Below are 18,090 nucleotides of genomic sequence, written 5' to 3' on the forward strand. Positions count from 1 at the left end.
TTTTTTTTTTTGTGGATATAATCAATCGTAGACTAATAATACAACTTGTTCGACCATAGTTGAAATGGCGCCCTCGCGAGAGCCAATGGGAACTGTTAGAACAGCTTATGTATGTATGTGCGCATATATATGCGTAAATGGTGATTAAAGAAAGTCAGTCTGAGCAAGATGGCCGGTCGGACGAGTTCGGCCTTTCGTTATTCCGCGGTTATTTTACATTTGATACTACTAACAAGTTCGAATGATGGACTGAGATTCGGTGACAAAGCGACCACGCTCCACATCACGGAGGAGGACCGTTTCTCCGGGGGCAGACAGCCACTTGTCATTAACCGGGACGAGGATTTGTACGATGATGCCAGCGAAACGTCATCGAGTCGGAGCCGCAGGGAAGTCCCTCCAGCACAATCGACTAATAACCCGAACATTGTAACGAAGGTACGCAGTCATGCTGGTCGGTATCGCGTACAGGCTAACCGGACCGAACAACCTCTACGAGCGGAAATGCCATTAACCAGTTTCCCGCATAATTTGCATTTTGTTTTTGTCGCGTTATCTTTGCTCGTGGACTTGTGTTCGCGCGAGATATCAGAATTTTCAGAATTTCATATGCCAGCCAACAAGGCCGGCTCGCAAACACGGCTCTTTGTGCGCCGACCATAGGAGCCTGTAATTGCCATATTATGTCCCTTCCGGACTAAATTTAATCAATCTTGACGAAACGCACCATAGCGTCATACTCGTTCTGTTATTGACACGCAGAGGTCAGTAACCGCTTTGAATAGTCCTTTATTTTCCGATCAGCATGTTTTTTCCTTTTTCTCTATCTATCTATCTATCTATGTAATTCCTTTTATATTACTTTTATCCCTTTTTCTTTCGCGGTTTCGAACGCGAACGGGATTGGATGGTCAAACGATATCTACGTTGTTACTTATCGACGATGCGCCACAGCTCAATTTATTTTGAGATGTAGCGGCTGCGGTAACAGTTAGCGATATCGGCAATGTTTTCATCGCTACGCGCATTATCGTCTTGGTACAAATTTCGAATATATTTCCGTCTTCGATAAAGACAAATTTTGATAAAAACATCCGCGAGGGATGAAGATAGTTTTCGTAAAGGTTTGGTCTTGATCCCCGTTAAATTCAATCGCAAAATTGCGATTTCAATTTTGGATCCGTGTTGTAACCGGTAGGCGACATTATTTTTATCTTTTTTTTTCTGGATTCCTCTTGTGTAGGCGTGTAATATTTCTAAAATAATATTATGACGACATGGCGATACATGACAATTAGTCATATAGGAAGGTGCCCCTGAGCACACAATAAAATGCCAAGTTACACATAGACAGCTACTCTCTTACAGAGTGATAACAAAGAAGCGTGTGGCAGTATGTTCATGCTTATACCAATGAAATAAATTATATGTATATATGTTTTGTTGTAATGCGGATACTTGTTTCAAAAGTCGATGCAACAGATGCGTTTCTCTGATATAAGTAGTTTTAATAAATTATAACGAATTATGAATAATTATGACATTACCAGAAAAGAACAATATCTTATATGTATTTTTGTGCTCTGCAAATGATTTGTAGATCGGTCACTCGTGCTACATGCATATTCATCGGTAATTCCATTGAACGTGAAGTCATAATTTTTCCATGAAATGTAAACTAGTATGAATCATCTGTTACATCTGTATGTTTATTCTTGATAAAACAACTCTTTTTCTCCTTGCAAATTACTTACAGTTTATTTTTGTGCACGTACAACTATAGATTGACAAAGGAATGGTAAGACGTATATTTTCTACTTTGTTCTGATAAAATGATTATTATTGATATGTTCTTATCTGTATTATGATTGATAACTTTCGATAAACAACAAGTATAGCTAGTTTTGGTCATGGTAAAACGTTTTTCTTTACAGATAAATGCTTTAAACGATTCGCATCAACAATTGATGGTGCACTGGGTTGGGGAGGGATCTAACGTAATAATATGCCTAGCAAGGGATAGTACACCTATGATGAGACTTCAGTTAAACAAGCTCTACGTGTCCAGCAATCCCAGTGCTGTCTATATAAGTTACGATTATGGAGATACATTTGTGAACAAAACTGAATTCTTTCGAATATCTGACGATGAGAACGCACCTTATGCAACTTTAGACAAATTCATGAATCATCCAAAATATTACACATACGTAAGTTTCTGTATAACGAGTATTTCGACATTACCATCGTATATAATCAAAGCATTAATTACATAAATATACTGTCTCTTTCAGTGTGTTTTTGTGGATAGTACAAACAGCTTACTTTTCCTTACACCCAACAATGGAGTATACATTCAGAGAGTTGAACTACCGTTTCATCCGAGTGAAATTTCCTTTTCCGAAATAGATCCTGAAGTATTTCTTGCTCTGGACAAAACTCATTCCCAACGCAAAGTAATATCTTTGATCTTTAATTATTCGTCTTCTCTACGAGCGTAAACGCGCACGTTATCGTTCTACAATACAAACGTAATCGTGTCTTCATTCAGTTGTGGTTGTCGACAAATATGGGATTCACTTGGACGACAATTTACCACTACGTGAAAGCATTCTTTTGGTCGCCCTCAACTTCTTTGGTGATCGAACGAATGGAGGCCTCTGGATCGAACAACGTCGTGGAATGGACAGATTTTTATCAGTATGTCAAAAATGATACAGATTCTGGTTTAAAGGTATTGCCTCTTGTGATAGGAAACGTTGAAGATTTTCAAATAAGAGGTGATTATAGATTTGCAACATCGAAAGATAAAAAGGTACAGTATATGTTTATTATACTTATTTGAATATACATTGTTTCATATTCTATTCGGTCTTGCGAATATCGTTGTACTTTATTTTGCAGCAGAATGAAACAGAGAATCTGGATCTTTATGTGTCTCTGAAGAACAACAGTTTCGTGAAGGCTGAATTTAGCACGAACTTACCTCGGAAGAATTACCACATCGTCGACGTTTCGCACAACAGAGTCTTTGTCACGGTTGCTCACAATGAAACTCTAGTAAACCTTTATGTGTCGGAAGTAATAGACGAGGAAAAGGCAATGTTCACGTTATCTCTTGAAGGAATTCTTACCTTTTTCCCGAACAGTACTTGGAAAGACAGTTGGTTGAAGTAGGTATTCTTTTGGTCAATAGGAATTCTATTATTCTTAATATTCTTAATATTATTTATTCTTAATATTATTTCAGTGATGTAGCCGACGAAACGTTCACCGATCTGTACAAGGTTGAGGGTCTCCGCGGTATCTACATAGCATCGCAAGTAAACGGAACACCGAAATCAGGCACAATCGGACCGGAACATTTAGTGTCGTTGATAACGTTCGACCATGGATCAACATGGAATCCCATCAAAACACCTACAGTGAACTACGAAGGATTCCATATTCACTGTTACGAAGGTTGTTCGTTGCACTTGAGTCAACGTTTCAGCCAGCTGTATCCCGTGACCAGATCGGTATCTATCATGAGTTCGAAGTCGGCACCGGGCATTATAATGGCCACCGGTGTGATAGGACAACATCTGAAGGGTCACCCGGCTCTCTATGTGTCCAGAGACGCTGGTTTGACATGGAAGCAAGTCCTTCGAGACTATTACTTCTTCAACATGGGTGACCACGGTGGTTTATTGGTAGCCGTGAAGTATTTCAAGTCGCACGGCGAAACGAAAGATCTTTCTTATTCTGTGGACGAAGGCGAGACTTGGCAGTCGCACACGTTCAACGGGAAAATGTTGAGGGTGTACGGGTTGATGACAGAACCGGGGGAGAACACGACTGTGTTCACGATGTTCGGTTCGGATGTCGGACAACACCAGTGGCTTATCATCAAGGTCGACTTGCTAAAAGTGTTTACGAGAGATTGCGTCGAGGAAGACTTCAAATACTGGTTTCCGGTGAACCGAGACAGAGTAGAGTCGTGCATACTAGGACGAAAGGAAGTTTTCCGGAGGAGAGCCACACGGGCGAATTGTTATATCGGCCTGGATCATACTCAACCGGTGCAAACGGTTTCGTGCCAATGCGAAGCCAGGGACTATCAATGCGACTTCGGGTTTGTACGAGAGGCCCAGCCGTACACGTGCATCCGCAACAAGGCCATGGCGTGGTACGATCCGTACGCTATACCGAGTACTTGCAAACCGGGCGAGTTTTACTCTCGAACCAAGGGCTACGTGAAGATATCGGACGACGAGTGTGTCGACGGGTTGTCGAGAAATTTCGAACCGGACTCGATCCCGTGTCCCATGGGAGAGGTGCCGCAGTTCTTACTGGTTGCGCAACGGGAACACATATCGCGCATCGACCTGACAGAGGAGAAACTGGAGAAGTTGCCGGTCCACGACTTGAAGAACGTGATAGCCATCGATTTCGATATGAGGAATAATTGCCTGTACTGGGCGGATATCGTGAACGACACGATCGGCAGACAATGCTTCAATGGCACGAACGCCCCTGAAATTCTGGTCGAAACCGATCTGAGTTCCATCGAGGGAATGGCGTTCGACTGGGTGTCGAATCTGTTGTACTACGTGGACGGCGTCAAGATGAGAATCCAAGTGATCAGAACGGACATATCCACTATGGGAAGGATGCGAAGAACGGTTCTCGGGCCTAACAACCTTCAAAAGCCGAGAGGTATCGCTGTTCACCCGATGAACGGGTACATGTTTTGGACTGATTGGGCCCCGGGTAACGCCTCCGTATCTAGGGCTAATCTCGACGGGTCCGCGGTCAAACGATTATTCGTCGAGCCAACCGTCGAATGGCCGAACGGTATAACGATCGATCACATAGCCGAGAGGATCTACTGGGTGGATGCTAGACAGGATTACATCGGTTCGAGCGACTTCGACGGGAAAAAGTTCAAGAAGGTGATATCGCAGAACAGTCGGGTGTCGCATCCGTTCGCTGTCGCGGTGTTCAAGGACAACATGTACTGGGATGATTGGAAGGAGTCGAAGATATTCGTCGCGGACAAGGATCACGGTTTGGGCATTTCCCCCGTCATGGACGTGCTGTCCGGTTTGATGGATCTGAAGGTGTTCGCTCACAGCATTCAACACGGGACGAACGCTTGCGCGAGCAATAACAATTGCTCGCACATTTGCGTGGGAGCGCCGAACAACGGTTTCTCCTGCCTCTGTCCGGACGGTATGGTGATGATAGACGGCAACTGCAGGTGCCCGGAGGGCGCCATCCCGTATGCGAACAACACGTGCCCGCGGGTAGCCAGTACATGCTCGGCGAACCAGTTCGCTTGCAACAACGACGTCTGCATACCCGCGTTCTGGCACTGCGACGGCGAGAACGATTGCGGCGACCGTTCCGACGAGCTCAACTGTCCCCAGAAGACCTGCTTCCCGAACTTCACATGCGACAACAACACGAAATGCATCTCCCATGCCTGGGTCTGCGACATAGACAAGGACTGCAGGGACGGCACGGACGAGAAGCACTGCACTTATTCCACCTGTACGGAGCATCAGTTCAGATGCGACGGTGGCCGATGCATATCGCAGAAATGGGTGTGCGATGGCGAGAACGACTGCCAGGACTTCTCGGACGAGAAGCTATGCAAGAGCGGCACGGGAGAAGTGGCGCGGAATACTTGCAGGTCCGACGAGGTGCTCTGCGAGAAGGATGAGACTTGCATACCGGCCGTGTGGAGATGCGACGGCGAGGCCGACTGCGACGACCTGATGGACGAGAAGGATTGCACTACCGTCAACTGCCACAGCTGGCAGTTTACCTGTAATTCGTTCAACGGCAGCCAGAGGTGTATCTACAAATCGTTCGTCTGCGATGGCGACAAAGACTGTCCCGACGGCTCGGACGAGGTCAACTGCACCGTCACCACTCGACCAGCGGCGCCGTTGAACCCGATGCTGCCCAGCAGCCCCTGCAACGATTGGATGTTCATGTGCGACAACAACAAATGCGTGCCGCACTGGTGGAAATGCGACGGTGTCGACGACTGCGGCGACAATTCCGACGAGGTCGTTTGCGGGGAGCACGATGATGACACACTCCCCTTCACCACGGTGGCTACCATCGAGTCGAAAGGCTGCAGGGAGAACTGGTTCCAATGTTTGAACGGCGATTGCATACCGAATTCCTGGATCTGCGACGGCTCGAAAGATTGCGACTCCGGCGAGGACGAACGTTACTGCGTCGAGGAGCAGGGTTCTTGTCACGAGGGTCAGTTCAAGTGTCGCATGGACGGCGCCTGTATACCCATCAAAGACGTTTGCAATGGCGTGGACGATTGTCCGGACGCCACCGACGAATTAGGCTGCACACCCGAGACACGCTCCAGCCCGGCGGCAACACCTTCTTGCTACACCGGCTTGTTCCCTTGCGATGAGATCAATTGCATCCCGCTTTCCGCTTACTGCGACGGCAAGCAGGACTGCGTGGACGGTTTCGACGAGAGCAACTGCGAGAAGAACAGCTCCCGCGTCTACCAAGTTCTCGTGATGGGCGTCGACGAACGTTCGGTCAGCCCCACGAGCCTCTTCTTGTTCTGGTGGATGCCGGTTCCTTCCAACGTTACCTTCGAATTTCTGCCATCCATCGCGAACGTAGACCCACCCGCCAACTGGACCAATTCCAGCAAATGGATCGAGGAGATGACCTATCAGTTCAACGGCTTGAAACCGTACACCCATTACAAAGTCACTGTCTACGTCAGATTGAAGGGACAGTCCACTGTGTTCCCACCGGCGAAATACCTGATTGTTACTACTGGGAAAGGCGTACCGTCCGAACCGCGATATCTCACCGCAAAGCAGGGCATCGGAAATCGAGTGGAACTGCACTGGCTACCGCCTATGCATCCCAACGGACCTATCATCGGGTACGAATTGTTCGTGGCGCCGCCGATACCACCTGTACGGTTCTACAAAGCGAAAACGTCGGCGGTGATAGACATGGTGTTCGAATCGGGCAAGAATTATTCGTTCTGGGTGATAGCTAAGAACGAGGATCACGAATCGGCTTCCTCGAACGTGGCCAGCTTGATCTTCGACGGGTCTATCAACATCGACGACATCGAAAATATCACCGTGACAGGGACCACCAATCATTCCGTGTCGTTGAGCTGGAAACCGATCAAGAATGTCGAGGAGTATTTCGTCAGGTTCAAATCGACCAACAGATCCTACCCGGAACTACCAAGGATCGTCACCTCGAAGAGCAATGTCGAGGTCACCAGGCTGTCGCCCGGTGTCGAATACAATTTCGAAGTTAGGGCGTTCACCAAGAAGAATACCGGAAGATCGGCCACCATATCCGCTACCACGGAGGGCAAACAATTGCCATTTGTTCACGGTTTCGTAGCACGCTTGTTACCCCGTCCGAAAATCGCCGCGGAATTGCGTTGGAACCCGCCTCGGTCCGCGGAGAAGACTAAATGGCTCTACGCTGTTTATCATTCGAAGATGCATATGCATTTCGACAGTAAGCTACTAATCTTCGACTCTTCGCTCTTCACTTTTCATTCCTTTCCTTTTGTACTGATTTTGTTCTCATTTTGGTCTCTCATTGTCAGTGTAACGCACAGAATCGCTTCCTGCAAAACACATTTTTATACTATAATTTTACAGAACCACCACTGATCACGACAAACTTGTACGCGACAATCGACGGTTTGGATCCTTGCGAGGACTACGAGTTTGCGGTTGGAGTTATTGTTGGAGTTGACGGAGATTATAGTGCTGGTCCTTTGAGCGTCTCGCGTGCCTTCTTTACGAATTTCAATCCGCAGGCACCGCCAAAGCATGTCCGAGTTGCGTCCGTCAAAGACGGTACCATATCCATTTTCTGGTGTGCCAGTTGTCGCAAAATCGATACGCCTATCGCATACACGGTGAGCTCTATCGCTCTAATAATATCTTAATGTTTCTTCGATTGTTAGCCGTCCCAATATACATTGTATACAGAGCGAATCACTTAACTGTAACCAGTTCCATAACAATACATATGTACGTCTATACATACATACATATGTACATGTGGACGTATCAGTTTGTATTCGTTGGTTTCAACGATCATTAATACGGGTGTATCGTTGTTGTCTCCTCTCCAGATTACTGTGACAGAGATGACGTTGAACAAGCATTTCGTCGTAACTCTGCCGCCGACGACCGACTCGAAACTGAATCACACGTTCAACTCCATAAGCTACGGCGGCAAGTACAGTATCGTTATTGCAACGGACGTTGAAAATGCAATGCCGAGTCGGATGGTAATTTACGCGGCTAAGAGGATACCGTCTCCCCATCAGCTGCTAGTCGTTCCCGAAAGATCAGAGTACGTTCTATTTTGGGAGGAGCACGAGCTGTACAAAAGTATGAACTGCACTCTATGCTCCTATGAAATTCTGGTGGTGGAAGGCTCGAACAAAATGAACGAGTCCGCTGCTAAGGTCTTCAAGGTTCATCAGCCGCCGTACAAGTACACGGATGTCAAGCCGAATGTAATTTATAGTTTCGCCGTGCGTTTGGTCACCAACGAAGGCCATCGAAGTCATCTGAGCGAGGTCGTCAGCGTTCGAACCACAAATGGTAATCGTCTTTATGGTTGCAAATGATTCAAAATCGTTTTTAAGAGGGTGCAGACCGGTATATTAGACAACTACGTGTGAAACCGATGACCATGTGCAATCTGTTTCAGAATCGGCGTTACCGGTCACGATGAGCACGAACAGCATCGTGTCTTTCGCTGTACCAATCTGTTTGTTGATCGTCGCTCTGGGATCCGCGTTGGCATACTTTGTAGTGAGACACAAAAAACTGTCGAACAGTTTCACGCAGTTCGCCAACAGCCATTACGACACGAGACGCGGGCAAGCAACCTTCCCAGGAACTACCGATGGTTTGGGTTAGCATTTCTCGGAGTATTTTTAATGTTTATACGTCGCGTAAGTACGCGATTCAATGATGGTCCCTCTTTCTTTCAGAGGAGGAAGATAGCCCCGTGATTCGAGGCTTTTCCGATGACGAACCATTGGTGATAGCATAAGTCCAACGTCCACAACTAAATTACACAATCACACAGAGAACACACATCGGGTAAAGTGAAACACATATATACGTACATGAATATAATATTTACGTGTTAGGAGAAATGTGCCAAGACACTACTATTAATTACGAATAACTTCGAGTATATACATATATATGTGTATATAACTATATGTATGTATATACGTGTAGGTAAGCCCTGCGCATACATGTTTGAAGCTTTTATGAAAGTGGCTCAAGACTGACACACTTCACTAATATTAGTAAGTTACAGTTCGATTAGACAGGCTGCTTAGAGCACTTACATGGAAGCTTTTCCGTATCGCCGACCTCCTTTTTGTTTTATAGAGGCATAATTCTATACGCTATCGCTCAGAACATTGGGGTATCTTTCAATCCTTGAAAAGATCATAGTTACAGCCAGACCAAAAATCTTCTACTTGTTTTTTTTTTTACCGGCAATACGAAATCCGCCGAATACACCGGTTCTAACGATACGCGAGCTGTTTAGCGATCGCCCGGGACGTGTGATCACGGTAATATCAATTACCTTAATTTAAGACCAAGTCATGTAAGACTGAGTCATTCGAGATCGAGTCATGTAGGAAGGCGAAGGGTGTTCCAAATGTTTGAGCAGTGGTGTAAGTGTACATGATATATCGATTAGTATACGGAAACAGTTAGGTTCACGTCGTTTATGATGGCCCGCGGGGATGGCGGGAACCTGTTGATATATATGTAAAAGTCGTATGAAAAGAGAGTGAGAGAGAAAGACAGTGAGAGAACAATCTGTACATATAGTAAATATTTTGTACCGAACTGCGGAAAACTAGAAGCATTTCCAAGATGCCATGCGTAACAATGACGTTCACATGAGTTCGCAAAATACGGACAGGATCAATCGATCATTGATCCTCCGATAAAAGATTCTTTCATTGTCAATGCGCCGGGAACATTCTTCGAAGAGCGGAGAGTCAGCCGAAATCGGTTTCACGTTTTCGAACGGAGACAACAGAAAATGGGCATGAGTTTTTTTTTACCTGACCAAAGTCGACGAAAACATTTGATACCAACTTTGCCTCTTTTAATTGCATTTGTAATAAAACGTTTTTTATGAGAAACTTAACAAGAACACACATTTATAAACAGAAACAAACGTAAGCGGATGGAGCTTATCTATACTTTTTTTAGGAAGGGTACACGAAGCTTTGCACGGTGACGGTCGAAGGTTCCGTTAGGCCCAAGTGTTTCTGCATAATACGAGAGAGAGAGAGAGCTGTGTTTGGATAAGCTAACAAGAAGCGGATTGGAACATCAACTTTTTGTAAAGGAAGAGAGAGAGAGAGAGAGAGAGAGAAATTGTATTTTTAACAGCGCCGTTATTCGAAGAGTTCCACTCTGGAATCTGTATTCTGGATTTATTAGACAGGGTATTTCACAATGCGTGGTTAGTGATACAAGATCAATTCGGGATTCGAAAACAGAAGAAATGCGCGTATTAGAAACCGCGGAGTTCAGAAGCGACAGTCCATTTTGAATCCTGAATCGATCTTTGTCATCGTTTGTTTCGGATCGATGTACTGACCGCCATCTTACGCTCTACTCAATTTTCCGGATTAGGTTTGGTCTCGTTTGAAAAGGGGTTACAGCGGTATTGAGATACCAAAAAATCGATTTACTTTTATCGTTGGTTTAGAGTTTAAACTTTTAGACGAATTTCGTTCTACGCGAGCAAATTTTCAATCAAGTCGCCAGAGTTGTGTTACAGGGCAAACATTGATTCGAGCCAGCCGATACTGCTATATCCCACAGAGGGTAATTAGGCTAGTATATTCGTAACTCGAGAACGCAACAAGACCAAATGTATCACAATGCAGTTTTTACGTATAGCGACTCGGCTTCGCGGGGGAAAATGAGCTCCGCGAAACTGTGTTTTAGCCCGTTGACTGGGTGTTGGATTTCGTTGATATGGCGGTCGACGTATTAAGGAACAACCTGCGGATGTAAATAGTCGGTGCCCGAGGTGTATGGTGTGTTCGCGTCGTCGTGCAACGCTGAAAATTTCTCTCTTCAGGTGTCCGTCAAACAGCCTGGGAACATGTTTCTATGCGATTCGATTTCACGAGCAGCTAGACTCGGCCGTCGAATTGAATGTATCGAGACGACGCGCGGTGTCTATCTCATTCTTTCGCTTGAATTGTTCGATTGGCAGACAGGGAAAGGTTATTCGTCATCCGAGGAAGCGTCGAGTAGTGTTTCATCGGGGTTTGTTTGAAGACTATAAAACTACGGTTTAATCTCTCGCGAGGGAGAAAGAGAGAGAGAGAGAGAGAGAGAGAGAGAGAGAGAGAGAGAGAGAGAGAGAGAGAGAGATATATCATCGAGGGAACGAATATTCAACCGGTGAATCGATGGACTTCTCGACAGTGGACATTCGCACGGACACGTTCGAAGGGTTGTGGTGTCGATCCAAAGCGATATTCGTCCCGCAAGATTACGATATAATATAATTTACTCTGTTACTCTGACGATCACGACGATCGGTCGATTGCATCGATCGATTGCGAATAATTTTAAGTGAATAAATACGGAAACTAGAGATCATCGGAAAAGATACCACGTGAATACAAACGACGAGTGTGCTCGTACTCCTCGGTTAACAGGCTCAGCTTTAATTATCGTGCACGCCGTTCCGCATCTACAATCTCGCTATCTATCTTCACCGCCGATTTTTCAACGTATGCTAAAGGGACGAGACAGAGAGAAAGAGCAAGCTAGAACTCTGGTTCACAGTGTGGCGCGCGATTGTAGACAGGAAACGCCGTGTACTCTCTTCCTCTTTCTTTTTTAACTTTATACTGCCATGTTTTCGTTATCCTACTATTAGCGTTTTTAACCGTTTGATATTACTTCTTTTTTTTCAAAAAATCGCTACTGTCTGATCATTGTCCCGAGATTAAAACGTCCTTGGGATTACCGGTGCGAATCGATTCACGCATTGTCAACACGATATTGTTACACGAACGAAGTACGGTAGGATATAGAAGTGGAGGAGAAAAGGCACTGGAGAATGTCGGACTCGGACAACTTCGAAGCAGTTTGCGTCGACGAGAGCGTAGCTTGTACGTGTAAATCTCAAGGGTTATAGCAATATAACAGTGATATATACATAATATATAAATATACATAACGTATGCATATAATATATTTGCGTGTAAATAAATGAAATTAAGGCACCAGTGAAAGTCAGTTTGTTCTCGATGGGAGGAGAGAGAATTGTCATTTCTATTTTTGGACCAAGAAATTCATTTTCTTAGCTTTACCGTAGGGGTCGAAGACACGCCATTACTCTAAGCTCGCTGCCAATGCTAGCGAAACGTTTCGGAAAGTCTTTACTCGATATAGGTCCCAAATATCTAGCCGATAAAAGTCTCAGAACTATCCCCACTGCCCCGTGAGGGACCAAGAAGCTCCGCTGTTCTTTTTTACCCAGTTAGCCAAATGCTGTTTCGAGCAAATTTTGCGCAATGTTTGCATCATACTTTGCGAGCAAAAGGCTTGTCCATGTGGTACCAAAAATGGAGCAGAATTTGGTCCCTATTTTGTATGAATTTGGCACCAAAGCTTGTCGACAAATGCCTAGACAAATGCCAATACAGGTGGATCGGAATTTGAGTGCAAAGTTTGCAGGCAAAATTCCATACCAAATTGAGACCAAACCTTCGCTTCGTTATAGAGGGCAGGTCGATTGCACGAAGTCTTAGGAGCGGACCTACCATTGCTCTAAGTAAGAGTATATTGGGCAAAATCGGAGTGAACCTTGTTGTAGCAGGGAAAACGGAATGTTATTTAAACTTCTAAATTATATAATTTGAAGTTTCACGTATTTTCAATCAATTAATTCCGTTTTCCCTTCTACAGAAAGGTTTACACCGATTTTGCTCAATATTTGCTCTTAGAGCAAGGTTAGGTCCGGTCTTAGTGCGACCGACCTGCCCTCTATAACGAAGCCAAGGTTTGGCCTCAATTTGGCATGGAATTTTGGCTGCAAACTTTGCAATCAAATACCGAGCCTAATGCGGAAACAGATAGATAGGAACATATAATCGTGATCATTGTGCATCCCCTTCGTACACTCCTCAGAGTGAATTTAGGCAGCAAACGAAATTGCATGGTCTCTACAGTAAGGAGCAAAACTGAGTCCACACTATTTGAAGCGACATAACTTTTTTAAAATTAGATCAAATGACTTAAATGTTATTGAGGAGTTAGAAGGATTAGTTTATTAGACGAGGTGTAAAAAATTTTTGAAAAAAATTTGAATTGATCGGAATCGCAAAAGAAATAGTAAAAGTTGGTTTTTCAGCTTTTTTATCTGAGCCTGTATTAAAAATTTAAAGAATGTGTTTGATTCGCTCGAATAAATTATATCCATGGTGAAAATTTCATCGATTACGAGTTATAAACGATTAAAAGTGCGATTTTAAGTCGAAAATCGTGAAAAATGGCAATTTTCCCACTTTTAAGCGTTTATAACTCGTAGGGTAACTCCGGGAGAGATGCTCCACATTTCGTTTTCTGTTTATAAAAATTTTATTGAAAATAACTGAAAGTATAGGCAGGCATAGTTTAATTATTCATTTAAATCTCTTTCATAATACATAAAGTTAAATGCGTAACATTTTTATTTTAATATCTTAATATGCTGTTTAAAAAGTTCGAAACAGTGCATCTTTCCCTAGGGCCTTGGGTTGGATACACTCCTGATTGGGGATAGACGCACTCCTTTTGTTTATACCTTCTTCTTCCTACTTGTATTCTTTTTTTTTCTCTACCACGTATTACACAAAGGAGAATACATAGTACATGTTTCATGGAGTCATTTCAGGCATTCTAAACAAGAAATCCAATCTACTTGAGATGTGGTTCAATAGTAATCTTCTAAACATTCAATACAATAATTATTGGAATCTACTAGCCAGTCATTTTTGTAAAAAGTGAAGCATCTTGTTTTTACTTACCTAATTACAGTTACAATTAATTAACTTGAATTAATTCAAGTACAAGATGTTAACAAATAGTGTGGCAAAGAACAAGTCTCAGTTTTAATTTATCGCTTTTTAATTAATTAAAAAAAGAATGCTTCATTTTTTGTAAAAACGCCTACCTAGTACATTTGCACACATTAATGGTGTACCTTCCCCTAAATTGAAGGATGGATACACCTATACAAAAACAAGAATCAGTACAAAAAATTTTGTCAAAACATGATGAAAATCGTAAAAGAGAAACCGTTGTCACTATTTAAGTCGATACTGATAATTAAAACCCTACCATAAGAAGGTAATAACATTTGTACTGACCACTTACAAAAATATTTCATCAGAAGCTTGGAGCACTAAGAAGTTTTTATACTTCCGTTACAAGTAAATAATATAATACACGTGTTCTTCGTTTTGAGATTATTTACAAATATTAAAATATTATAAATGATAACAGTAAAACAGTTGAGAATCATCTAGTATTGGCACAATAAAAATTGGTGCATCTCACCTTATGGTGCGTCCCTCCCGGAAAACCCATCATATTTTGCGAGCATAAGGCTTGTCTATTTGGTACCAAACCCCGCTTGGGGCAGAATTTGGTCCCTATTTTGTATGAATTTGGCACCAAGACTTGTCGACAAATTCCCAGCTGAATGCGGAATCAGATGGATCGGAATTTGAGTGCAAAGTTTGCAGACAAAATCTTGGCTTCGTTATAGAGGGCAGGTCGGTCGCACTCTAAGTCCTTGCACTACGAGTGCATATCGGGAAAAATCGGAGTAAACTGGAGGAGCAAAAATAGAATTTTATTTAAACTTTTAAATTATATAATTGTAAGTTTCATATATTTTCAATAACTTAATTTCGTTTTCCCCCCTACAAGCAAGGTTTACTCTCAGAACAAGGTTAGGTTCGCTCTTAGCGATCCATGTCCCTGGGTAGACCCGTGTTGTGGACATACGAGGGTGGTCTGAAAAGTTTCCGACCTAACAAAGATATAAGGCATTTTTTCCTCAAAATTATTTTTATTTCTCTACATAGTCTCCTTGTAAGTCTATACAGTTCTCCCAGCGATGCTCCCATCTCTCCAGCCCGTCCAAATAGTACTTGCCGTCTTTCTCTGCAAAATAGCTATTTACAAAGGTGATGGCTTCCTCATTTGATGAAAATCTCTGTCCTCCGAGTGCAACTTTTAACTTGGGGAACAAAAAGAAGTCGCTTGGAGCTAGATCTGGTGAGTAAGGTGGGTGATCAAGCAGTTCAAACCGCAATTCGTGGATTTTTTCCATGGGAATCGTTGAGGTGTGAGACGGCGCATTGTCTTGATGGAACAAGATTTTTTTTTCTGCAAATGTGGCCGTTTTTCTGCAATTTCTGCCTTCAGCCTGTCAAGTAATGGTGCGTAGTATGCTCCTGTAATGGTTTTCCCTTTTTGAAGATAATCAATAAAGATAACTCCACGACTGTCCCAGAAAACAGTCGCCATCACTTTCCCAGCCGAAGGAACAGTCTTTCCCTTTTTTGGCGCCGATTCCCCATAAGCAGCCCACTGTTTTGACTGCATTTTTGATTCGGGGCTGTAATGGTGTATCCAAGTTTCATCAACAGTAATTAGCCGGCGCCAAAAGTCTGATTTATTGCGCTTAAATTGCGCCAAAAGAGCGATCGAAATGTTCATTCGAACACGTTTCTGATCCAACGTGAGCAAACGCGGCACCCAACGCGCAGACAGCTTTCTCATGCCTAAATCTTCATTCAATATGTGACAAACACGTTCTTTGGATATATTCATGGACTCTTCTATCTCTCTAACTTTAATTCGACGGTTGTCTAGCATCATTTGGTGAATTTCAGCGATGTTGTCGTCACTGGTTGCAGTTTTTGGGCGTCCGAACGTTTATCGTCGCCCAAGCTGGTACGGCCACGTTTAAATTCAGGTGCCCAAAATTTCACGGTGGTAAATGATGGTGCAGAGTTCCCGTATACAGCGTCTAACTCTTCTTTGATTTGCGTAGGCGTATTGCCTTTCAAAAAGAAATATTTAATCACAGCTCGATACTCGAGTTTTTCCATTTTCACGAAAACACTCACAGCAACTTACTCAAACGACTGTTAAACAATAACTGAGCGTCCGAAATGGCTGAAATTTTGGTGAGTACCTGTCAAAGCATGCACAAACACGCTCCAGTACTTTTGTCCACGAATACTGGCATCTTCATGTTGAGATCGGAAACTTTTCAGACCACCCTCGCATAAAGAATAAGCACTGTATTTCCTCTAGGACACGGCTCAAAAAATATTAACAAGATCTTCGCCGCGTATAGGATTCGTTCGACGTCTCCTTGTTTCGCGTAACCGGTCAGAAAATTGCGGGTCCCGTTCCTCGCCGATTGGAGAACGGAAGTTCGTCGATCGGCGAACGAGACGCTTAGCTTCCGGCGGATACGTGTCGCCGTCGTCACCGTGTCGCATCGTCGCGCGTCAGGATTGCCAAAAAGTGGAACGCCGACCATCGTCGTCCGACCGATGCCACAATGAGCCTGCCTCCCAGGAAGACTAAGCACTTCCGTTGAACTTCGCGGAGATAATTTGAGGTTTTCGGGGACCGTTACATCATTAAAAATGAACAGAACGGAATGCCGGCCCGAGTGTCTCCGCGTTCTAAATTTCAAGCAGCACATAGTACGCAGTACATGGTATATACCATGCACAAGCTGTATACACGGCTGCGGTGTCGTTTCACCCATTATTCCCACCATCCGTCCGTCGGAAATTACACGATCATCATCCGCGATGATCCATTATAATTGACTGGAGGCTGTGCACGTGTGTGCGCGCGCCTACATGGCTCAATGATTCTCAGCCGTTTAACCAAGTTGGATCCTAACTCGATGTACTTGGCTGAACATATTTAACCCTCTGATGGCGGATCATTCTTGTAACTGACCATCTGTCAATTTTTTAAAACATATTTTTGAAAGTACGGCTCGTAAAGACGTTAATCTTTCTATTGTTCTCGAATATACAGATCATTTATTAAAAGATTGCAACATTGCATAAATGAGGATGGTCAACATTTCGAACATTTATTATGACATGTAAAGGTCAACCCGACGTAAACAACGCGCAATCTTTGCTGAAACACGTAAGTTTTAAACTTCCACATTTCATCCGCTTCAACATGATTATTCTTGTTCAAGGTCATTTCAAGGTCAAAAAGGTGATATCCACCAAATTCAGTTTTGTATTGTCTATCATGCTATCGTAAAAAAAGAAATACTAGTCCATTAAAAAAAAAACTTCGGTGACCTTGAAATTTCATTAAAAAACACGACATAAAAAATTTTTTTCTTATTGCTTCCTGCAATATTGTCACTTTGTCCTCTGAAGTTTTCTGATCGGACTGTAAATACGAAAGATATTTAGGTGTTCCCATTTATGTGGGACACCCTGTAATACAGGGCCTGTATACCCCGCTAGTCAAATGCTGTTTCGAGCAAATTCTGCGCAATGTTTGTATCACACTTTGCGAGGAAAAGGCTTGTCCATTTGGTACCAAACCCTGCTTGGAGCAAAATTTAGCCCGTATTTTGTATGAATTTGGCACCAAAACTTGTCGACAAATTCCTAGCCAAATGCTGAAATAGATAGATCGGAATTTGAGTGGAAAGTTTGGCAGGCAAAATTCTACAACAAATTGGAGCCAAACCTTGGTTTCGTTACAGAGGGCAGATCGGTCGCACTAAGAGGGGACCTAACATTGCTCTAAGTAAAAGTACGTCGGTCAAAATCGGAGTTGATCTTGTTGTGGGAGGGAAAAAGAATCTTATTTAAACATCTAAATCACATAATTTGAATTTTCATGTATTTCCACCATTTAATTCCGTTTTCCCTCCTACAGAAAGGTTTGCTCTTAGAACGAGGTTAGGTTCGCTCTTAAAACGACCGACCTGCCCTCT

The 18,090-nt window shown here is 43.5% G+C and overlaps 1 protein-coding gene across 3 annotated transcripts; it reads left to right on the forward strand.

The window, feature by feature from the left end:
* The first annotated feature begins 15 nt into the window (after nucleotides 1–15).
* LOC143360914 (sortilin-related receptor) lies at nucleotides 16–12,331 on the forward strand. 3 transcript variants are annotated; one of them, XR_013083371.1, is made up of 11 exons: nucleotides 17–438; nucleotides 1,935–2,210; nucleotides 2,295–2,456; nucleotides 2,552–2,815; nucleotides 2,905–3,173; nucleotides 3,251–7,521; nucleotides 7,668–7,930; nucleotides 8,150–8,627; nucleotides 8,737–8,943; nucleotides 9,023–9,134; nucleotides 10,278–12,331. XR_013083371.1 is itself a non-coding variant. In XM_076800107.1 (10 exons), exons 1-10 carry the CDS (start codon nucleotides 169–171, stop codon nucleotides 9,082–9,084), a joined length of 6,519 nt encoding a protein of 2,172 aa, XP_076656222.1. In that variant the 5' UTR covers nucleotides 16–168; the 3' UTR covers nucleotides 9,085–12,331. The 3 variants fall into 3 exon arrangements, 2 of the variants coding, with proteins under 2 accessions (XP_076656222.1, XP_076656221.1); XM_076800107.1 differs by having other exon boundaries at nucleotides 16–438; nucleotides 2,908–3,173; nucleotides 9,023–12,331; XM_076800106.1 differs by having other exon boundaries at nucleotides 19–438; nucleotides 9,023–12,331.
* The last annotated feature ends 5,759 nt before the right edge of the window (nucleotides 12,332–18,090 follow it).

Source organism: Halictus rubicundus, chromosome 14 (assembly GCF_050948215.1).
Source record: "Halictus rubicundus isolate RS-2024b chromosome 14, iyHalRubi1_principal, whole genome shotgun sequence".
Classification (NCBI taxonomy): Eukaryota; Metazoa; Arthropoda; class Insecta; order Hymenoptera; family Halictidae; genus Halictus; species Halictus rubicundus.